We start from the raw sequence: 24,789 nt of genomic DNA, 5'->3' as shown, positions 1-24,789 counted from the left end.
TACCAAGTTTGCTGCCACTGGTTCTATTAGTCCAGCTGTTGGAAAGTATCTTCAGGATGTTGGTGTTGAGAAATTGGCACGATGCAAATTCCCCGGATTTAGGTACGATGTTAGAACCACTAATCCAGCTGAGTCGATAAATAATAAATTGAATACTCCTAGAGAGTACCCAGTTATTGCTCTACTCGACAGCATCCGAGAAACGTTAACCAATTGGTTTTATGAGCGTAAAAAATTTAGCTCAAAGCATCACATTTAAGAATTAATAATATATATTTTGATTTAGGGTTTAGGATTAAATGTTTATTTTTTATTATTAAAATTAATGTTTGGGTTTACGGATTAGGGTTTAGGATTTAGGATTTAGTTTTTATTTTTAATTTCTTTTAAAATTTAATATTTGAATTTAGAATTTAGGGTTAAGTTTTTACTTTTAATTTTTTTAAAAAAATTTAAATATTTATGTTTAGGGTTTAGAGTTTAGTTTATATATATATATATATATATATATATTATAGTTTAGAGTATGAGGATTAGAGTTTAATATTTAAAAATTAAATTTTTGATTTTTATTATTAATTTGTTTTATTTTTTTTTTCATTTTAAATATTACATGTCATTTTTTGATTGATTATAATAGAGTAAAGTGAATAAAAAAATTTACCCTTAAAGGTGAACCAAAAAATTATTCAAATATAAACTATTATCTTATAGTTTTCACTGAATATTTAAACATTCTTAAGTTTAAACAATTACAGCAATTATTTTAATAGTTCTTGTATAACTCTAAACATGTCAAATCATTAAAAAGTGCATATAAACTAACAAAAACACTTACCATTTGGTAAATTTCAGAGTCTTTACAATAAATCACGACCTTCCTGATCTCCATCTTGAGTGATACACTTAACCCATGAACCAGAGCCCTAATCTCAACTTCTTTGCGGTCAATCTCGGCGTCCCTCACCAGTTCCTTCAATTTAAACAACAATTGATCTCTCTGATCGCAAATCGTGACCTCAAATCCAGCCATGGCCGTCATCTTCCCGTTTGCTGCTATCTGGCCACTCACTAAACCCTTGAAGTACAATATGTAGATGCCATTTTCCACAAATTTTGTCGCCACAGATTTGGTTTGGAAGAAGACCTTAGAAGAACTGTTGAGATATCAATCCAAGTCCCACATCGGAAGATTAGACCAAGTGTGAATAGTATATAAGCAAGATGTTCAAAAGATTAGTATGAGGCCTTTTGGGAAGGAGCCCAAAAACAAATACGTGCAGGCTTTGCCACTTGGGCCTAAAGCGGACAATATCATACTAATAGGGAGTTGGACATGGGCTTGAAAAGCCCAACAATTGGTATTAGAGCAAGGTTCTGGAAAAAATGGACCTAGACAAGTGGGTGTGGGCTCTGTGTTCGGTGTGGGAGGAAAGCCCTTAAGGTGACCTTGCGATTGGGGTACCGGTCCCTTGTGTCGAAAGTATTCCTAACGGTGTACGAAAGGTTAGGTTGGGCGATACAAGAAGGATGCCAAAGTTTCGCGGAAGGTTGGTGGAGACCACAGGTTTGTGTGGTTCTTGGCTTGAGGGAGGGATTGTTGAGATATCAATCCAAATCCCACATCCGAAGATTAGACCAAGTGTGTATAGTATATAAGCAAGATGTTCAACAGATTAGTATGAGGCCTTTTGGGAAGGAGTCCAAAAACAAATCCGTGCGGGTTTTGTCACTTGGGCCCAAAACGGACAATATCATACTAATAGGGAGTTGAACATGAGCTTGAAAAACCCAACAAGAACCATCACCTTCAAGGTTTTGAAAATCTCTAGTTCGTCGTTTCTTCAAAATCATGCCTTCTACTTCGTCTCTTTCCTTGAATGTTTAGCCTCAAGTTTTATGGGCGAAGATCTGAGTGAATATATGGAAGAAGAGAGTTTTGTAGCGTGCTTGAGAAGATGTCAAATAAATAACTTGTCATTAAAAAATCAGTTTACATTTATTAGTTGCAACTTTTTTTTGTTAGTGTTGATTGATTTTCTTGTTTTTCAAAGTGATATGCCTTGGAGGACGTATTATCGCAATGGAAAGATATCAAAGAATGAAGAAGAAGCGTCAACGAGTGGATGAGCTGTCAAGTTTTAATTGGCTAATTCTTTTGTAAGTCAATCGAGTCAAACTTATAACAACCTTAGATATAAAAGGTTGAGACATTTTAGATATTTTGATTATGCAGAAATTGAGTGTTTGTCTTGTTCTCTGGTTCGTGGAGATCAGGTGGATTTATCCTTCAAGCCGATACGTGGGATTGTAATTCCTCTTTCTAATTCAATAAAGATCCGTTTTCTTAACAATTTGGTGCGTCGTGAGCGATCTGAACCGCACTTTGCAAAGCTAAGAAGAAATGGCAACGAAAAATCTGAAGCAGAGAGTGACTAATCATGTTTCCAAAATTCAAATTCTGACGGTTCCGCCGGTGACATTAGAATCACTAGCTCAAATGGTGATGGAACACAAAACGGAGCAGCTGAAAAGCGAAGCACTGACTCCGGCGATGATAACAGAGATAGCAAAACAAATGAATCAAATGGATTCAAAGTTCTCGGAGTTTTATGAGACAATGCAGCATGACTCTCCAGCATCGCCAGAAGTAATGGAGATCTCGAATCCGAATTACAAATTGTCTGCGAATTAGGTACACCGATCTAACATGGAACCTGGCCTTAGTAGTAGATCGGAGGATAATAGGGCTAGGAACACAATTTTTAGTAGTCGAAAAGTATGTTGAGGCGTGTACACCTCCCAAAATTTGACGGCGAGGATTCTTACGGTTGGTTAGCCCTAGCTGAAAGATTCTTTCGAATCGGAGGTTATTCTTAAGAAGAAAAGCTAGATACGGTTTCAATCAGCTTGATTGGAGATGTGCTGAGTTGGTTCTACAGCAAAACACATCGAAAGGCTTTTGCAGACTGGAGAGACTTTAAAGAAAGGTTGTTTGCTCGGTTCAGTCGAGAGAAGTTCAAAGATCTGAGTCAGCCATTCTTCAACATTAAACAGACGGGAACTGTAGTCGAATACATACATCTGTTTGAAGATTTATCTCCACAGGTCACGGGTTTAACAGACAAACAAAAGGAAGGGATTTTCATGAATGGTTTGACACTAGAAATGAGAGAAGTGATGAACATGTGCAAACCGGTGGATTTACCTGAAATGATATCTTCTGCGTATCAAATGGAGAATAGTGGCATCCATAGCGTGGTGAAGAGAGAGATTCAATTGTCTAATAAGACATCAACAGTTCACATGAACAACTCCTATTTAAGTCAAACAGTACCACCGTAGAAAATGAGGCAGTTAGCCAATAATACGAGTCAGGGCAACAATAAACCACAACAGGCAAGACCTCAAGTGCACTTGACAGAAGCTCAGATTGCTGAAAAGAAGAGATTGGGGTTATGTTTTAAATGTTCTGAGAAATGGTCTCGCAGTACTCACCGTTTTCTTAATCAGACTCTCCAAGTATTGACAGTGGTTAATGGATTTGAAATGGAGATATTGGATCAGAATCTGATTGAAGTGGAAGAAGACTATGTAGTGGAAGAACCCGAGTTGATGGAACTATCTCTAAGTTCTTTTTTAGGGATAAGCTTACCTACAACTACGAAAATGAAAGGGGGCATCAAACGCTCTGAGGTAGTTGTGATGCTTGACAATGGAACGACACATAACTTCATCAGTCTGGGTTGATTAACAGATTACGTTTAAAGACTGTAAATAGCCCAATTTGGAAATGCTCTTGGGAACAGGAGTGTCAGTTCAAGGAATGAAGATTTGTCGAACAATGGAGCTAAGTATTCAAGGGTTCACATTCACTGCACACTCATAGTGTTGGAGTTGGGGAACACAGATGTGATACTCGGAGTACAGTGGTTGAGAACATTGGGCCGCTGCACTATTGATTGGGAGACACACGAGTTTACATTTTTGTATCAAGGGAAACAAATTACTCTCGTTGGAGATCCATCGTTACAATCTCAGAAGCTGTCTTTCAAGAATATGCAACCATAGTATGTGAATAAGAATTAAAAGACGAGTATATCCTTGGGTAATATTGAGTTGAAGACACAGAAAGCTGAAGAAGTAGCAGCTCCAATTACAGCAGTAATTGAGAAGTTTTCTCATGTCTTCGACACTCCCACGGAATTACCACCTATTCGAGGCTGAGAACACGTTATTCATCTTCAACCAGGTGTTGGTCCTGTAAGCGTTCGACCGTATAGGTACCCCCAAGCACATAAGGAAGCTATGGAAAAACTGGTATAAGAAATGTTGGAGGCAGGATCTATATGACCAAGCCATAGCCCATATTCAAGTCATGTGATGTTGGTTAAAAAGAAAGACAATACTTGGAGATTTTGTGTGGATTATAGAGCATTAAATCGAGCTACAATCGCTGATAAATATCTCATCCCGACAATCGATCAACTACTTGATGAACTACATGGAGCCAGGTTGTTCTCAAAATTAGATCTCAGATTGGGATATCATCAGATAAGGATGCAAGAGAAAGATATAGAGAAAACAGCCTTTAGAACACATGACAGCCACTATGAGTTCATTATCATGCCATTTGGGCTGAAAAATGCTCTGCAACATTTCAAGCCTTAATGAATGAAGTCTTTCAGCCGTTCCTTCAAAAGTTTGTGTTGATATTGTTTTATGACATAATGATATACAGTTCAAACTTATCGGAGCATGTCAAACATCTGGAACAAGTGCTACAAGTATTCGAAAAACAGAGGTTGTTTGCTAATAGAAAGAAGTGTTCTTTTGAACAACAATCTGTGGAATACTTGGGTCATGTGATTTTTTCAGAAGGAGTTCAACAGATCCTCAGAAGATTAGTGCGGTTAAAAATTGGCTAACCCCAAGAACAATGAAGGATATAAGAGGATTCTTGGAACTAACCGGGTACTACGGCGTTTTGTGCAATATTATGGGTTATTAGCAAAACCTTAAACGAAATTAATCAAGAAGGAGCAGTTTGATTGGAGCAGAGAAGCACAGAACGCATTTGATAGTTTAAATGCTGCAATGATTTCAACACCAGTGTTAGCACTACCAGAATTCTCACAACTATTTATCATCGAGTCAGATGCATCTGGGTATGGTCTGGGAGCAATGTTAATGCAAGGAAAACATCCCATTGCATATTTCAGTCACGGCTTAACCGAGAGAGAACAACTCAAACCTATATACTAGAGAGAACTGATGACAATAGTGTGATCAATTCAAAAATAGAGCCACTATTTGTTGGGAAGAAGATTTGTGGTGAGAACAGACCAACAGAGTCTAAAATACTTGCTGGAGCAAAGAAAAGTGACTTTAGACTACCAGCATTGGTTAACTCGTATTATGGGATATGACTTTAACATTGAATGCAAGGTGGGAAGCGAGAATAAGTTGTGGATGGTCTTTTTACTTTGCTGTATTCCATCACGATTCCAGCAAGCTTGCAGTTGCACGATATGTTTAAGGAGATTGATGAAGATGCGGAGATTCAAGAGATTATTTGGAAGTTATCGGCAGGTGAACCAGATAAACCGGGTTATTCAGTGGTTGATGGCAGACTCTTCTACAATAGAAGACTGGTTTTACCTCAACTGTTCGTGTATATTCCAATGATTCTCAAAGAAAATCATGACAGTGTGCTTGGAGGACATTCGGGAGTCTTAAAAACATTGATGAGGATCAAATCAATGTTTTACTAGAGAAAATGAGAGCAAGTGTTTAGAAATACGTCTTGGAGTGTGCAGTGTGTCAAGCGAATAAATATTCGACACTTTCTCCGACAGGTTTACTTCCAACCCATTGAACTTCCAACTCGTATATGGTAAGATATTGGAATGGATTTTATAGAAGGACTTCTGAAATCTTATGGGGTAAATGTGATTTTGGTGGTAGTGGATTGACTAAGCAAGTATGCCATTTCACCAGTCTGAAACACCGTTTACAGCATTTGATGTGGCTCAGAAATTTGTACAGAAGGCGGTTGGACTTCATGGATACCTTCAATCCATCATTTCTGACAGAGACAAAATAAATTCTGAGTAGTTTTTGTAAAGAATGCTTCAAGGCTTTAGGGACTAAACTTCGCTTCAGTACAGTGTTTCATCCTCAATCAGATGGACAATCTGAATAATCGCTGTGTAGAAACGTATCTTCGTTGTTTTGCATCAAAAAATCCTAAAACATGGGCAAAATACTTGGTCTGGGCTGAGTTGTGGTACAACACTTGCTTCCACACAGCTACACAATGTATTCCTTTTAAGATGGTTTACGGACGTGATCCTCCATTGTTATTGGGATATGAAGCAAGTTCAACGGGTAATTTTGAGTTGGAAACTATGCTCAGGGAAAGTGATGCTATTTTGACATTGGTGAAGCAGAACTTAGAAAGAGCCCAGAGCATCATGAAAAACAATGCTGATAAGCACCGTAGGGAGTTGAACTTTGAAGTAGGAGATAAAGTTTTTCTTAAACTCCGACCATATCGCCAACAATCAGTTAGCAGAAGAGTTTGTCAAAAGCTAGTTGCGCGTTATTATGGACCCTATGAAGTATTGGAGAAGGTGGGAAAGGTTGCTTATCGTCCGAGACTTCCGTAAGAATCGAGAATTCATCCTGTTTTTCATGTCTTCCAACTCAAACCGGTTCTGGGAGAAGGACCAGTGGTCACTCCATTACCAACGTCGGTTGCTATTGATGACGAGTTAGTGATTGAACCAGATGATATTTTAGATACTCGTTACGAAGAGGAAAGAAATTTGGAAGTGCTTGTCAAGTGGAAGGGATTACCAGATCATGAGAATTCTTGGCTAAAGATTCGAGATTAAAAACATCAGTTTTCTACATTTCTACTTGAGGACAAGCTTGCTCTGAAACGTCTGTTCGTTTTCTTTTTCTACTTCTTCTTCTTTTGTATCCTTCTATATCTTCTGTAGTTTTTTTTTCTCTTATTTTGAATATGAATTATAATTGATAGTTGCATTGATTTGTACAGAATCAATTTTCTTAAAGGTAGTATAATAATTCTTGTGTAATAAAAAAAAGAGAACGTAAGATTTGTGGGCTAGCATTTTTTTTCATCGTTCTTTTGCTATGTTTATGCTACCTCTAATGGAGGTTTCATAAAGCTTTTTTTCATTCAATCAAAATCAAATTCAGATGAAACACTTTTACAATACACAACTTTTCAAAAACGATGTCTCATTGCTCTCATTGGAAATTAGATCATTATGTTCATTTTCACATGTAAAAATAATAATAAAATGATCAAAAGTTGCAACAAAGCTGTAGAAGTTCAGAAACAAATTCCCCGTCATTCTTATTCCTTATTTTGTTCTCTTAGTTTACTTTCAACCATCATATCATTCTTATGCCTGTATCGTGTTTCTCTTCTCTATTGTTTGTAAACGTCTTTTTATACATTTGAGTTCATAAATGTTTATGAGTAATCAGTTATTGTTCATAAATATAAATTAACCTGAGCTTCTTTATTTTTTTTCCTTAAATCCTGCAAACTATAGCTGATTGGCTCAAAATTTTGAAATCATATCTTCCAATGAATCTAACAGGTAATTATAAATAATAATTATTGTTAATTAGTATTTAAAATCTAAAATAGATCTTATGTATATGTATTGTCTTTCTTTTTCTTTAGTTATGAGATGGTAAGGTAAAACGTGTTTCCCTGTCCAAAAGATCAAAATAATAAATTAGAGAATTTGCGAGTAGGATAGTATAACAAGTAAAATATTTTTGAACACTTTAAATTTGTAAAAAACTAATTAACAACAATTATTATTTATAATCACCTGTTAGATCCATGGGAAGATATGATTCCAAAAGTTTGAGGCAATCAGCTATAGTTTACGTTATGAACTCTAGGTTTAAGAAAAATTAATAAAGAAGCTCAGGTTAGTTTATACTTACGAACACGAATATAAGAAAATAAGTTATCTATACAAAGAAGCTAAGGTTAATTTAATAAACTAAGCTATCTATAAAACGATCGAATATAAGAAAATAGGCTATCTATACAAAGAAGCACAAGTTAATTTAAGAAAATAAGCTATCTATACAAAATTAACATTTCCTTACAAACCAAAAAAATATAAAAGACGTTTATGAATAATTATGAAGAGAAACATGACCTAAGAAAACAATGACGGTTGTTGTAAGTGAAAAACATATGTAAACAATACAGGTATAGATAGTATAGGACAGATATTTAGGGTTTAGAGTTTCTTTGTCGGTGGCCCATTTAACTGATTAGTGGCTATGACCGAGAATAAAACTGCTAGCCCATTAACAAACTCGATAAAAGAAGCCATGTCACACATATTTACACGTAGGATTAATGATCATCCTATCAAAATAAATTAAAACGACACATTTATAGATTTTAATAATGACACATAAGCGAATCGCTCTGGAGACGACACATAAGATTTTTGACTTCGCAAATAATAGTATAGATAAGTAATCAATAATAACTTAAATAAATTATTTTCTCTCTAATCATAACCAACAATAGAACTAGGCTTGGTCGCTTGGCCATTCGGATACCCGTTCTGTTTTGGATCGGTTTTTTCTTGTTTTAGATTTTTGGTCTTAGAACTTTAGGATCCATTCATATATTTCTTTTAATACAGGTTGGATTTGGTTCAGTTTCACTTCAGTTAGGACCCGTTTTTTATCCCACATTTTTAAAAACCTAAAAAAATGTAGTTCAATTTGATGAAATTTTGTGAAAGTTTGCAAAAATGTTTTATTTTGATAAATATAACAAAATATTTTTGGATATTTCGGATAGTAGTTAGATCTAAACATAAATAATATGTTGGGTTTATAACTGTAGTTTCAGAGATTTTGGTTATTTCAAATCTAGATAAATTCAATATTTTGGATATATTACATATATTTTGAGTCCCCATTTCGGTTTCGGTTTGATTTAGGTACCCAAAATATTTCATGAGAATAACCACTTGGTATTCAAAACTATCAATTTCGGTATCTTTTGCTGTAGCTCTGGTTGACCTATATCCATCAATCAACCATGAAACAAAATTTTAATGGGAGATTTAATAGAATAATCCTCAATATAACTTTTATTACTAGAATAACCTACCAAAGATTTAGATCATACTAGTAATTATTACTAAATTGCTCTTTTGAGCATATTGTAAAAAAAACAATATTACAAAAATGTCAATGCTAATTAATTTCCAGCTTAGCAGAAGTGTTTATTTATTTACGATAATGACATTGTTTATGCCAATTTTGAATACTTTTGTTATAATAAATTTGCCAGACTAATGATGGTAGAATTCTGAAAACTAAATAATTATAATTTTGGGTGATAGAATTACTGCAACACGACAGACTTAAATACATAAGTCTCTCTTATGATGTGACAAATTTATTTTCGAAAGTCATATTTAATGACAATAGATAGACTTATTTTCTCTTTTCTCTTCCCTGAATAACTTAAGAACACATTCAATATGACTTTCGAAAACCCTAAAAGAAAAAAGAGAAAACCCTAATTCATCTTGTTCTCTCTCTCCAATAGCGCTGCTCTTCTTCTTCCCCTTCTTTCTCGTCTTCTTAACCTTCCATTCCTCTCTTGCTCTCCTCTTTCTCTTTTTTTTTTTGTTATATTTTGTTGCATGAATAGTTACTCTCTATGAACTTCAAAAAATCGATGTTTCAGATCGAAAAAGAGGCCTAGCCCTACCAATTTTTGGTACCAAGGCACCTCCAACGTTTCCAAGCTCGGAGATCTAGATCTTCCCATAGCTTCTACAATTCGTTATGTTATTACGTGAGTTTTCTTTCTTAATTTTTGATTTCTTTTAATTTTTTTCTAGATCTGGTTTTTGGATCTAGTATCGATGATAAACTAAGGAGATGCAGTGGTTGGCGGTGACAGAAAACTTAATTTTTTTGTTGTTGTTGCAGATAACTTGTTTAATATGTGGTTCTCTTCGGCGGTACAAGATTCTGGTGAAAGAAAATTATTTTCCGTTGGATGGTAGATTTTATTGTTGTAAAGTTTGTAACGTGTGATGGTAGATTTATTTTAATAATAATAAGTGGTTTGATAGATTTATTAGTTATTTGACAATATATTTATTTGATAAAACGATATGTGGTTTGGTATATTTATTAGTTATTTGATGGTAAATTATTTTAAAAACGATATATGGTTTGGAAGATTTATTAGTTATTTGATGGTAAATTTATTTAAAACGCTCTGTGGTTTCGTAGTTTTTTTATTAGTTATTTGATGGTAGATTTATTTGTTAATGATTGTATAATTATTGTTTTATATGATGGTAGAATTGTTAGTTATTTGATGGTAGATTTATTTGAAAATGATATATGGTTTGATAGATTTGTTTGAACTTTGAATATGAATGATGGCGTTTGTTTGTTCTTCTCTAACAGGTTATGCGCTTCATGTGGCGGACGAGTCTCCGACGGGATTTCCGGCATCGATCCGGCGTGTTTTACTATGAATTGTACATTTGGATTTAGTATATTAGTTTTTAAACTGATGGTAGATTTGTTTTAAAATCATGGTAGATTTATTATTGAAGTGATATAAGATCTATATTTGAATTTGTACAAATGATAATTAGATTTTAAATGATGATAGCTTTGTTTTCAAATATAATTGTTGCAAAACACTGAACCAAACATTCTTTTTTACCATATTTGCTAGTGATAATACCATTCGGTTTTTTTTCCTTATGTTCACTTTGATGTATAACCAAAGTGAGTGAGATATTAACCAAAACACATGACTAAAGTCATATAACATTGTAGTGTTCAAGAGTTAATGCAAAATGAGTTAAATATAATAGAATATTCACAAATAAAAAATAAAATAAAAATCGTAAATAAAAAGATAGTTAAAAAAACTGATGTATGTGTCATAAAGTATGTTCCTTCTATGTTGTAGTACTAAGTGATAAACAGAGTTCAAATTAGATGTGTATCTCTATAACACATCATTTACATGATACCAATTATCTCCTTCTCATGCGTTCACTGTGATCTATGTACCAAATTCACTGTGATCTATGTCCCAATAATCTTCTGTGATTGGTTTTAGTGTTTTTCACAAACTTGTGCAAAAAAAACGTCAATGGCTACAAAACCAAATCGCAAATAACCATGGAACAAGTCTACCAAACATAAGAAACTTTTTACCACATATACTATAACAACACTACAAAACAAGTCTACCACATCTCTCGTTTTTTCGTAGATTGCAATTTACGTTTAGGGCAAAACAGTAATTTGCAGTGAAAAAGTCAAATGTCTACCGCAAGCATTGTACATAAGTCTACCGCAAGCCATCTAAATAACTCTACCATTAATAAAAGTCTACCATCAAGCTCAATATAAGTCTACCAAATCGAGGTTATCAAAGTAAATACCAAAGTTTTTAAGTCTACTACATTAAGCTCATTTTAAGTCTACCATATGTGAAATAACTCTACCAAGTTCTTCAAAATCTACCACAACTATGAACAAATCTACCAATAGTTTCTAAGTTTACCGTACCTATCAGTAAATCTACCATAGTTTGGGATTAAATCACCGACGTTTGACTTGAATTTAAATATACCACACTGCTAATAAATCTACCAACCATAAATAAATCTACAAATTCCATAACAAGTCTACCACAAAAGAGATAAATCTACTGTCATGTTAATTTAAATTTTAGTAAATAACTCTACCACCAAAAGGGATAAATCTACCAATTTGGATATTAAATCTAACCCCATTCTCAACAAATCTACCAACAAAGTCAAACATTTCCTGTAAGTCAACAAATTGATAAAAAAAGTCTACCAACACATAAATAAGTGTGCCAAATATGATAAAATATCTACCAAAAATAAACAAATCTACCGTCTCATGAAGATATCTCTACCAAGAAAAGTCTATCAAAAATTTATAAATCTACCGTCTCATGAAGATATCTCTACCAAGAAAAGTCTATCAAAAATTTATAAATCTACCAACTTCTGAACAAATCTACCATCGTTCAAACAAATCTACCGTCCAAATTATTGCGTTGACCAACATCTGATAAGTCTTCCGTCAAAGAACGGTACACTTTTGAATTTTTATGCGACACTTTTTGCCTACGTGGCATCAAAAGAGTAATGGCATTTTCGTAATTAAGTTTTTTCTACCAAAGGCGAAAATGGTATTTTAGATATTTTAGGTTAGTTTTGTAATAAAAATAAAAGTATGTTAAATAAATAATAAACACAAATTTAAAGGTTAGTATAGTAATCCTCTCTACTTAGTATTGGACTATTGTTCAAAGTTCTTAATTTTATCTACTACGTAATTGTATTTGAACAAACATTATCCAGTATCAGCCCTATAGTCGCTGTCACTAGAACAGTTTCTTGTTTCTTAAGGAAAAAGAAAGCTTTGAAATATGGTTTAGGGGTTATAGAAATGAAAGGATGTGATTCTATTAACTACAAAGTAGTCCTTTGATTCACTCACGTCCCCTCTCTCTCTCTCCATTATTATTCAACATTCATCGTTAACATCCTCTGCATCAATACGTATGTTCAAGAACAAACATGATAGGAGAATGAAACTTTAGTTTCTGCTGCATAATACGAAATTTTGTAGGAGATAATTTCCTTGGAAGGGGAAAAATGCAAATGTTTGTGATATCTGGTTACATGAAGAGATGATGAAACGATAGTTAGCTATAATTATATGGTCTAGAAGCAGCTGGTTTTTATTGATTGATATGTTTAATGAGATGTTTTGATGTTTTGATAATATACTATTATCAACCGAAAATTTGATGTTTAATTATTGAATTTTTTAATCTTAGAATACACAATTGGATTACATTCCTTAGAAATAGCATCTTTTAATCAAATATACATATTGAAAGATTTAGTAATGAAGAAATACGACGGTGGAAATGGTGAAGAAACTGGACGGTGGAAGTGGAGTAGAAAAAAGATGACGGCAGCAGAGAAGACACCACTGGAATACACGGACGGACTCTCCGGTAGAGAAAACGACATCAAAAGAGGTGAAAATCGCTGATGGCAGCTAGTAAAGGTCGGCTAAATTAGAAAAAATCGCAGATGAGAGATATTTTAAAAAGAGAAAATGGTGAGAGAGATTTTAGGAAACATTCAGTTTCTTTTTTGATATTAGGGATTTATATTTTTTCAAAAAAAAATTAAAAATGACTGTATAAAAAAGTTGCTGATTGTGTAAAATATATATTTTTCTTTGTAAAATTAAATCAGAATGGCAAATCCGTAATTATCAAAGACAACTTTGGGTTAGATGTCTTTTAATTTTAAATTATAGTTATTATAGTAAAACTGTCAAGAAGAAATCATTCTAGTAATTTTCATTAAAATAAGAGTCGTTTTAAGTAATCTCCAATATATTAAAGTGGAGGCACTATTGGACACTTGGCAGCTCTATGATTAAAGTTGGTATTTAGCTACATTATTAATTCGTTTAATTTTAATTCTCCTACTATCTTTATACCCAAACAGACCGTTATTTCCTAAAACACATTTAACTGCAATAAATTTTCCAAATATTTTTGCATATTCTACATTTAATTCTTTCGTTCCTATAAATTCGAAAGGTGAATTTTTTCTTAGAGGAATTTTATAAACAACTAATAACAATATTTTAAACTTCAAACGGATTAAGTAAGTATCTATATTTTCGCATATTCTACATTGAATTCTTTGGTTCCTATATTTTTGAAACGTATATATTTTACTACATAATTTTTCTAAACTACTAATAACAATAATTTAAACTTCAAACGGATTAAGTAAGTATCTATATTTTCGTATTTTCTAGATTTCTAAACATAAACCTAAACCTTTGGAATTTTTTTAAACAACTAAATAAACATCCATATTGGTAACTCAAACTGCGGAAGATATATATTTATTCCTAAACGAAGAAGAACCGAGATCCTTGGATTATATTAACAAGAAGAAAATTCTAAATTTGAAATATTTAACCTAGCGATACCATGTTCTCTCAATACCGTATATATATAGATGTACGTTTCTCCAATACTTCATCATCCCTCACCTTTCAATACATTTCTGAATCTCAAATTTCATCTTGCTATTATGTCTTCTTTCACCGATCTCTACTCCGTGAAGCCCTTCAAAACTCAATGGAGAGTTTACGTGAAGATATTGAAGGTGTGGAAACAATATTTGAATGGTGTAGAGACGTTGGAAATGGTTGTTGTTGATGAGAAGGTATACTATCTATGTTACTTTTAAGAATTTGTACTAATCTATATATTTCACGACTGTCTTCATTTATTTTCAGTTTCATTCAAACCTATGTATCTTTAAAGCATGCATATTCTTATATATATACACAGAATCAAACCATGCATGTAACTTTGAAGAAGGAGTTCATCAAGAAAAATGAAAATCTTTTAGAGGAAGGTGCCTCTAGAATTATCAAAAAATTTCAAATGGCTCATAACGGTGGTAAGTTCAGGACCAGCCCTCACGTTTACAAAATCCTTTTCGCATCAACATTATCTGTCAAACCGGCAGAAGAAATGGATCCAAGAATCTTAGGTTTCAAGTTCGTCAAGTTTAGTGATATTCACGAAGGCAAAATGAATCCAGATTTCCTGATTGGCAAGTTTATTTTATTACTAAATATTTATTGGATATATAGTTTGTTTGCGTTATTAGAAAGTACTAACATGATTTTTTTTACCTCAGATGCTATTGGACAAATTGTAAGCATTGGGGATGTGGAGATCTTGAATGTTGGAAAGAGACAGACAAAGAGGCTTTCTATGGAGATCCGTGATACAAAGTTAGCATTTACATTACTAATCTATCACTAATGCTCCATATCTTTACTATTTGTGTTTAGTATCCTTTTTTCCTCAATTTATTTATCATTTTCAATGTAGAAATGTTCGACTTAATTCTGTTCTTTGGGGACAATTCGCTGAAAATCTTGAAAGTGTGGCTCAACATGCAAATGATGCTGTGATCGTTGCTGTTTTGCGGTTTGGAAAGTTAAAGCTTTATCAAGGTGTTTGGAGTGTTGGCAATTGCTACAACTGTTCAATGGTCTTTACTGATCCAGTCTTCCGAGAGAGTTTGGCTTTTAAAGAGAGGTAAAAATAATTATCTCCATGTTTTTATTTACTTCTCAAGTTTATATTCTAATAATTATGTAATCTAATCTATACAGATTGCCAAATGATGGTTTAACCCTGACCTATACCCATCCAAATCAGTTGACTATTGTCAATTCTGTGTCAGTAAGGGACGATTTCTTCTTGCATAGTCCTCGAAGGACTATTAGCGAGATTATTGCTGCTTCTGAGATAATTATATATTATGTTTTTTAATTTATATAACATATATTTGATTCTAATATCATTATTCACTTTCAAAGGTTGTCAAATGTGTTATCATGGCCACAATCATGTCTATTGACACTGAGTTTGGTTGGTATTACATGTCATGCGGAGCCTGTGCTAAAAAGGTTCTCCCTCATGATATGGATTACTTAAAAGAACTATATCCTCGGAAAACATTTAAGAAACAATTGTGGCAGTGCAAAAAATGCAATGAGAATGTTGAGAATGTTTATCCATCGTAAGTCTGTTATTGTATTTGTGTTATAGTAAAGTTTTCACTTCTAATAAAGTACAACTTATCCTATTTTGAATTATATGATAGGTTCATGTTGACTTTTCGTGTCATGGATAATACTGGTGAAACCAAATTTCTCTTATTTGATCAAGAGGCAAAGGAAGTTGTCAACCAAACTGCTGCTCAGTTAACTCAGTCTGTTAATGAGGTTCATATTTCTAATCCATTTGTCCATGACCATTTCTGGCTTTATCTATTTAATTTTTTTTTAAATTCTTATTTGTTTAGATTCAGGATCCTGATGTCTTGCCCTTAGCTTTGAGCAATATTTGTGGTAAAACGTTTCTCTTCAAGATTGCAATTAGTTCAAATTAATATTGTTTTCAATAGTGACACATACAAGGTCATCAGTATAATTACACAAAGTGATGTGGTTAAGGAGTTTTCTGAAATTTCTACTCCTTAGGTAAAGTTATATCATTTGGTTATCAAAAAATATTTATACACTAATTCTTTATTTTTTACAATTCATTACTTTCATTTTACGTAGAGCACTCCAAGTATCAAGATAGAGGAAAAAGCTCACAATACTCTTGATGGACAAGTATATTTGTGTATTCTGTTTTCTTACATTCATGTGTACTATTATATAATACTTTCATTGATACAGATTAATTAATATGTTATAGGTTCCTCTAATGATTATGGATGATGATGATTCTGAAATTACACCTGCTTCTAAGCGCAAGAGCAATGAAAAGATGGAAGTGATTAAGGATACTGATGAGTTTTCGGCTGCAAAGAAGAAGTGTAAGGATGAGAAAACTGTTGAGACTAATTCAAGTATTCTGCCCCTTAAGACTGTGAAGACAGAGAAGCCATGATTTAAGAACCAAAATCAGTTATTTTAACTGTTTTATTATGTTTTAATCGTCTGAATAATTGTTTCTTCTATCATTGTTTTTTATTCTACTTAGCTTTTGGATGATTTTTTTTTTGTAATCGGATGGTTATTTTTAATCGATATTATGATGTCGTACCATTTTACACACCATTCGTTTTTTGTTTTACTATGTATATCGTTTTAGTAATTTTCTAATTTGTATTTGAAATCTTATGACAATCATTCAAATGAAATCAATGATATATTAAATAGTAGTCAAACATAATTAGCATATAATCAATTTTAATGTATTACTCTTTATAAATTTATGGAGTATTATTTCAAAAACTGGAAAGAAATTAAATATACTTATACGAATCTATATATCCAAAGATTCGTATAGCTACTAACCGAAAACAAATTCCATCAATAGCTAAAACTGAATAATATATTATAACTTATATCTTTTAACCTTATTACTTACTTTACTTAACTATACTTATCCTTTTCATTTAGCAATTTGTAACTAAATTGATTCTTTCTCTATATTTACGATCTATTTTTTTGGATTTAGATATATGAATTTAAATGTAGAATATTTGTTTTCCTATCCATAAGGGATCACATTTAGTTTGAATTTTCGAACAAACAACCATTCATTCATATAAGTCAAGTTTTCCGCTTCATAACATTCTTTGTGTTCACGTTTACCTCTAATTACATTTATGTTCACTTTCTTATGCAATGCATAGTTCTAAAAAAAATCGTTATGGATACGAAAATGATGAAAAAAGAATTCAGAAAAAACAAAAGACAGCATCTACCAGCCAAACACATTCCACAAAGCCTATTTCTGGTGCATTTGATATGATATTTAGAGATTTAAGCAATTCAAACGATTTGGTGAAGAGTTCATCCCGGATTACATCTGAACATATCTACTTCAAGTGAGTTTTTATCTATTATTTGCTTTACTCAATAGTTTTATACTTTGAATAATTTTTAAATTGTGTTGTCTTTTTTGTTTATATACATAGATGAAATTCTTAGAGAAGTCAGCAACTCTGGTTGTTTCTCTATACGGTCAAACACACCTACATCTCAACAGTGTATGTGAACTATGTTTTATTTAAAAAATCATTTTAGGAATTGTCTTATATGTTAAATGTTATGATATTGTTTGTCTTCATATAGCATTATCAAGCTCATTAAAAGAAAACAGGCCACCTATAAAGAGACCTTTGCAATGCTCACCATCTTCTGACGAAACGGGTTACCTATATCTCAACTACCATTTTTCATTTCTTGCTTTTATATATAGTAAGCTTATATGTTTATACATTCAATGCTAACATATATTATATTTCCAGGTATTAGGTTTGGTAACATCGTATCTGAAACACAATTTTCACGGCCTAAAATTGCAAAACATAATACAACAATTCCTGATCAAAACTATGCAAGCAACGTTAATAATGGTACTGGTGTTATCCAATCATCATGACAAACTAATAGGAATGAAACCACTACCTCTAATATTACCTATGCGACATGCCGATCTGTTGTTAGCAAATTTCGAACAAATCCTAATTCACGGAAGCTAAATTCTGGTATTGCTAAATCTCTACCGTTACAGCCAAGTAAGAATAATTCCATTTATTAATAGTAGAATGGATTGATAACATTTTATCTATAAAAATTATTAACTCATTGTTTGTTTTTCAGTTTTATTAACAGATGGTATCCTTTCATCAGATGATACTAATGTATCTGAATGTACAACCTCAAATACAACCTATGCGACGCCACCATCTGTTGGTAGTAAGTCTCGAACAACTCATGTACCACAACCCCAGCATTCCGGTCTTCCTAAACAATTACATAGGGGTCCAAGTAAGATTACTGAATTGTATTTATATCTAAACGATGTATCTGATTTAATATATAACATTCCTTTTGATTCAAAATTCTTTGGTTATATGTTTTCACCAGAGAAATCAAGCAAGAATACATCAAGCTCAGACACAGTTGATGGAATATAGAAGTCATGTATCCTTCTCTTAATTAGTAATTCATTTTTTTCCTATCACTTTTAAGTTTTATTATCCTTGAATACATATTAATGTACTCTTAACTCTGAATCTAAGTCATTATGTGGTGGAACTCTTCGGTTGACAAAATCATTGCTAGAGAAATACTTGAGAAACAATCTAAATCATTGTTCGAGAGACAGCGAAATGCCAGACATAACAGGAAACGTTTAATGAAAGGGGTTAAGTTTAACGAAAGTCCTCAAGGAACTGATACTATAGCAGAAGATTATGATCATGAACGTAAACCTGTGATATTGGAAAATGGTTATGTCTCTAATTCTACACATTTATATTGATACTTTTTCCGTTATATTATTAACTGTATTAATTGTTTAATTATCTCGAATGTTATATTACCTCAGGATATTATGATGATGGTGATTTGATGTATGAATGCACTCACTGCAAAGCAAGGATGTGGTTTAATGAACGAATTTAGAAAAAGAAGAAGAGTGCAAAATATATATTTACTATATGTTGTTTGCAGGGAAAAATTTAAGCTATCCTTACTTAACCAACCTCCTCCATTTTTTATATATCTCTTCTCGAGTGATGATGAAATTTGTCGCCAGTTTCGTGAGAATATCAGAGCTTACAACATGATGTTTTCTTTTACATCTATTGGTGGAAAGATAAATTACAATATAAACAAGGGTCGTGGTCCACCCGTATTCCAACTAAATGGTGAAAATTATCACTTAATTGGTTCTTTGATTCCTCAAAGGAAAGAGAAACCAAAGTTCTTTCAGCTGTATATCCATGATACAGCTAATGAGATAACAAACAGAGAGAAATCAATCAGGTATGCACTGTACGCACTATTTTAATATCCATTCACATTAGTGTTTACTAATTGTTAATATGTTTATCATACATTACATTTAATTATGCACTTTCTTACTATTTCAGCAAGAATGTCTCTAGCACGATCAAGTTAAGGCGCGTTAATTGAATGTCTCATGAAGATGTTAAACTTTTGTAATCCGATGGTGAAAGCTTTCCGTTCTTACAAAGACAGATACAATATTCAACAACCAGAAGACAACGTCAAGTTAGTTCTCATTGCTAACAGGAATAAAGATGCTAGAACACATAACATGCCAACTTCCACAGAAGTCGCAGCCTTGATTCCTGGGGATTTTCAAGAAGGAATGGATATATGAGATATTGTATTAAAGACTAAACACGGAAACCTCAGAAGAATTAGTGAACTCTATGTGGGTTATCTAGCTCTTCAGTATCAATTATTATTTCCATATGGTGAGGATGGATTCACTGTTGGTATTGAAGACAGTTTTGATGATGGCAACAAACGGAAACGGAAAACTATAAGCATGCGAGAATTCTATGCTTATAGAATTCAAGATAGGTTAATGGAATCTCGGTCAGTCATTTGGACTAACGATTGTATCAGCAGTTTCTGGTTGATGTGTTTACTATGATAGAGTCTAGCCGACTTCGATATTTCAGGAACAATCAGAAGAAGCTTCGTTCAGACAAGTATATGAATCTGGTTGAGGCTGAAAAGGAAGGAACCTCTGATTTATCCAACAGAGGTAAGAGGATTTTGATACCTGCATCATTTACTGGTGGTTCACGCTATATGAACAATAACTATTTGGATGCAATGGCCATTTGTAAGCACTTTGGATTTCCTGATCTTTTTATAACTTTCACCTGCAATCCAAACTGGCCCGAGATAATTAGATATACAAAAAAGCGAAATTTGAATCTTGAAGATAGACCAGATATCTTATGCAGGATATTCAAAATTAAGCTAGACAGCCTCATGAGTGATCTCACTGAAAAGAACATTTTCAGAAAAAGTGTTTGTGGTATGTTAAGTTTTCATTCTTAATATTTTTATTTATAATTTGATTAAAATTGTTATAGTAATCCATATTTGGTTGTTTTATATTAACAGGTATGTATACTATTGAATTCCAGAAAAGAGGACTTCCACATGCACATATCCTACTATGGATGGCGGAAAAAAAGCAAATTGTCTACTGCTGAATCTATTGATAAAGTTATTTCTGCTGAGATTCCTGACAAAGATAGTGTTCCGGTTTTGTATGAAGTAGTGAAGCAGAACATGATACATAGACCTTGCGGAGTGATTAACAAAAGTAGTCCATGTATGGTAAATGGGAAGTGTTCTAAGCAGTTTCTAAAGAAATAGTGTGAAAGAACTACTATTGACAACAGAGGGTTTCCACATTATATGACAAGGAAGACTGAAGCATTTGTTGAGAAAAATGGACTACAAATTGACAACAGTTTTGTTGTGCCTTATAATAGAGAGCTATCGTTGTGATATAGAGCTCACATCAATGTTGAATGGTGTAATCAGGCAAGGTCAATCAAATACCTTTTCAAATATATCAACAAAGGACCTGATCGTGTTCTAGCTACTATTGAACATGATGTAAATCAAGGTGCAGAATCTGTAGCATGCGCAAATGTAGATGAAAACGGCGAGGATAATACTGATGAAATTAAGGAGTACTTCGATTGCAGGTAATATTTAATTGGATATAGATTGTATGCATGTTTTATAAGTTGTAAAAGTTTTTATCACAAACTAAATATTTACTGATTTCTTTGTATGTAGATATGTTTCTGCATGCGAAGCTACATAGCGTTTGCTAGCATTTCTAATCCATTTTAGGACGAATCCAGTGGAGAAACTCTATTTTCATCTTGAAAACGAGCAATTAGTACTTTTTGATGATGATGATCCAGTTGAAAATGTTCTAAATCGCAGGTCCGTATAGAGCTCAATGTTTTTAGCATTTTTTAAAGCTTGCAATAAGTATCCAGAAGCTGAAAACCTAACATATGCTGAGTTTCCTACAATGTTTATTTATGATCGTACAAATATTAAATGGAAACCAAGGCAACAGAAGAATAGGTTAGCCGTTGGTAGAATAACCTATGTACCTCTGAAATGTGGCCAATTGTACTACCTTCGTGTTCTACTCAACCGACACAAATGTCCAAAGGGGTTTGATGATTTGAAGACAGTTGATGGTGTTTTACATCCTACATACAAAGATGCGTGTTATGCATTGGGTTTACTAGATGATGATAGAGAATATATAGATGGGATTAATGAAGCAAGCATGTGGGGTTCTGGTGACTTCCTTCGAAAACTGTTCTGCGTTATGCTATTGACTGATAGCCTAATTAATCCATTTGGAGTTTGGGAAGAAACTTGGAATTTGCTATCTGATGATATTCTTTACAGAAGAAGATTATTTGAAAACAATCCAGGTATTTCTTTTATGTTGTAAAAATGGTCTCTAACTATATATCTTATGTATACCATAATACTTTATGCAAATATTAAGTATTGGATTTATATAAATATGCTGTGATCATTTTTCAGAACTGGACCTCTCTGATGAACAGCTAAAAAATTACACATTGGATGCAATTGAAACTATACTGCAAAGCAATGGTGGTTCTCTTTCAAATTATGATGGAATGCCTTTGCCAGAGGGTGATTACAACACAGCTGGTATCAATAGGTTAATATACGATGAAAGAAACTATGATAGAGAGGAAATGAAGGCTATCGTAGAACGAATGGTTCCTGGTTTAACTGACGAGCAGATGAATGTCTACAAAGAGATCATGGAAGCTGTCACAGAAGATAAAGGGAAAATATTTTTCTTATATGGGTTCGGTGGTACTGGTTACTGTCTGCTGCTGTTTGTGCTAGAGGTGAAATTGTTTTGAATGTTGCAAGTAGTGGAATAGCATCTCTGTTATTGCCTGGTGGTAGAACCGCACATTCCCGTTTCAGTATACCAATAAATCCAGATGATGATACTACTTGCAATATTCAACCAGGAACAGACTTAGGGAATTTGGTTGCTGAGTCATCTCTTATTATATGGGACGAAGCACCTATGATGAGTAGATATTGTTTTGAAAGTTTGGATCGTACTATGCGCGATATTATTAAGCGTCATAAGGAAAAACCATTTGGAGGAAAAGTTGTTGTGTTTGGTGGTGATTTTAGACAAATTTTGCCCGTTATCAGTGGTGAAGGAATGGAAGACATTGTTATGGCTTCTATTAATTCGTCATATTTATGGGATGATTGTAAGGTGCTCATGCTTACAAAAAACATGAGGCTTTTGGCTAATCTTGATGAAACCGTAGCAGAGTAAATCAAATCATTTTCAGAATGGATCCTTAAAATTGGCGACGGTAAAATTAATCTACCAAACACAAGAGAAGTTATGATCGACATTTCTGATGAACTTCTAATCCAAGAATGTGATGATCCCATAAAATCTATTGTCGAGGAAGTTTATGGTTTAAGTTTTGAAGAGCAAACCGATCCTCATTTTTACCAGGAAAGGGCTATTTTTTGTCCAACGAATGACGATGTATGCCTCATCAACGAGTACATGCTTTCTATGTTGACAGGTAAACACAATTACCATTTTTTATCGTTTACTTCATTTAGTTTTAAAGTTTTTTATTATATTGATATACTGTACTGATATATCTATAAATTTTTATTATCAAGGTGAGGAGAAGACTTATCTAAGTTATGATTCTATAGATCCATCTGATACATCTAACCAGGATAGCAGAGTATATACTCCTGATTTCTTGAATAATATAAAGTTGTCTGGTCTTCCTAATCATTCTTTGAGATTAAGAGTAGGAACACCAGTTATGCTATTAAGGAATATAGATCCAAAGGCTGGTTTGTGCAATGGGACAAGGCTACAAATCACCCAATTAGCTGATCATATCATCGAAGCTATTGTTTTGACTGGTGACACTCATGGTCAGAAAGTTTATATTCCAAGGTTGAATGTCGCACCTCCTGAAGGAAACTTTCCATTCAGAATGCGAAGAAGACAATTTCCTTTGGCTGTTGCCTTTGCTATGACCATAAATAAAAATCAGGGTCAGACACTTTCAAGCGTCGGTCTATATTTGCCAAAACCTGTTTTCTCTCATGGGCAGTTATATGTTGCTCTATCTAGAGTAAAATCAAAGGATGGGTTAAAGGTTTTTATTATTGACAAAGATGGTAAACCTCAGAAACAGACAATGAACGTTGTATTCAAAGAAGTGTTCCAGAAGATATAGTTTCAACATTACAGTTAAGTTATAACTTATAATAATGTTTACGTTTGATAACAGTATGATTTTTTAATTAAGGTGTATGATGGATTTGTAATGTATTCAGGAAGTTGGAAGGAAAGCTATTGATGTCGTGATGGAGCAAATGATTCATGATATGTTTGGTTTATAGCAATATGTTGGTCTACTATTTGATATTTATGTATTATTACCCACCAATATAGATACATTAGTTTTTTTTTATATGCAAAATTGATTTATTACAATCTCAACAGCTTATATTATAATTTGATAAAGTTTGACATATACGTTTGATTTATATACATTTGTCTACAATTAAATACTAATTGGAATCATTCATATTTGTAGATTACAAATAATTTATTATATATACTGATGTCTTGCCTAACCAATACTCTCCTCACTTAATAATAGTCTGCTTTTCACCTCCAAGCAAGTAGTAATTATTCAAGTTATACAAGTTCATTAGACTTGATATTCAATCAAATAAAGCTATTGTTCTTATTAATTTATTAGTGTGTAGCGTTGATTTAATGATATAATGATATACATGGATCTTTTAGATTACACAATATATTTCACGTAGATATCGAACAACTATATCCCGAATATCTTGGCAGTTACCTTTTCCATAATATTCCATATAGTTAAACGAAAACCCTATCACAAAGGTGTCACTTTATATAAAGAGTATACCGTGTTATATCTTTATCGTTTTGCCTTACTTTGATTCTTATATGCTTTATAGTCATGAGTTGTATTTTCGATTATATATCTGATTTAGATCTGTTTACTACTGATTGGAAAATTAGAGTTAAAATTATTAAGAATTGGAAACAATATACTCCACAACGGGGAACTACTCTCAATATGAAACTAAAAGACGAAGAGGTAATCGTAATAATATCCTTGCTTTCGTTTTCAGTAA

At 33.0% G+C, this 24,789-nt stretch overlaps 2 protein-coding genes across 2 annotated transcripts; both read left to right on the top strand.

Annotated features, from left to right (window-relative positions):
* Nucleotides 1–14,240: 14,240 nt before the first annotated feature.
* Nucleotides 14,241–16,633, top strand: LOC18013875 (replication protein A 70 kDa DNA-binding subunit E). The gene is made up of 9 exons (XM_024153640.1): nucleotides 14,241–14,375; nucleotides 14,504–14,771; nucleotides 14,859–14,955; nucleotides 15,056–15,265; nucleotides 15,343–15,412; nucleotides 15,550–15,752; nucleotides 15,837–15,957; nucleotides 16,300–16,353; nucleotides 16,439–16,633. The coding sequence occupies exons 1-9, from the start codon at nucleotides 14,241–14,243 to the stop codon at nucleotides 16,631–16,633; spliced, it is 1,353 nt and encodes a 450-aa protein (XP_024009408.1).
* A 3,530-nt stretch (nucleotides 16,634–20,163) lies between these two features.
* LOC112084492 lies at nucleotides 20,164–22,906 on the top strand. The gene is made up of 7 exons (XM_024153639.1): nucleotides 20,164–20,362; nucleotides 20,465–20,553; nucleotides 20,650–20,868; nucleotides 21,079–21,245; nucleotides 21,625–22,001; nucleotides 22,117–22,441; nucleotides 22,483–22,906. Exons 1-7 carry the CDS (start codon nucleotides 20,164–20,166, stop codon nucleotides 22,904–22,906), a joined length of 1,800 nt encoding a protein of 599 aa, XP_024009407.1.
* Nucleotides 22,907–24,789: the final 1,883 nt, after the last annotated feature.

This window comes from Eutrema salsugineum, unplaced genomic scaffold (genome assembly GCF_000478725.1).
Source record: "Eutrema salsugineum unplaced genomic scaffold, Eutsalg1_0 scaffold_4, whole genome shotgun sequence".
NCBI lineage: Eukaryota > Viridiplantae > Streptophyta > Magnoliopsida > Brassicales > Brassicaceae > Eutrema > Eutrema salsugineum.
Note: the sequence above shows the minus strand (reverse complement) of the source record. Positions and strands in the feature narration are given on the sequence as shown.

Excerpts from the sequence above, each read along its gene's own strand:
- LOC112084492 (XM_024153639.1), top strand. The coding sequence starts at position 20,164 with ATGATAGAGTCTAGCCGACTTCGATATTTCAGGAACAATCAGAAGAAG. Across the intron at positions 20,363-20,464 it reads TTTGGATGCAATGGCCATTT|ATAGACCAGATATCTTATGC; the intron begins GTAAGCACTTTG and ends TGAATCTTGAAG. Across the intron at positions 22,002-22,116 it reads ATTATTTGAAAACAATCCAG|AACTGGACCTCTCTGATGAA; the intron begins GTATTTCTTTTA and ends ATCATTTTTCAG.
- LOC18013875 (XM_024153640.1), top strand. The coding sequence starts at position 14,241 with ATGTCTTCTTTCACCGATCTCTACTCCGTGAAGCCCTTCAAAACTCAA. Across the intron at positions 14,376-14,503 it reads TGGTTGTTGTTGATGAGAAG|AATCAAACCATGCATGTAAC; the intron begins GTATACTATCTA and ends ATATATACACAG. Across the intron at positions 14,956-15,055 it reads ATGGAGATCCGTGATACAAA|AAATGTTCGACTTAATTCTG; the intron begins GTTAGCATTTAC and ends TTTTCAATGTAG.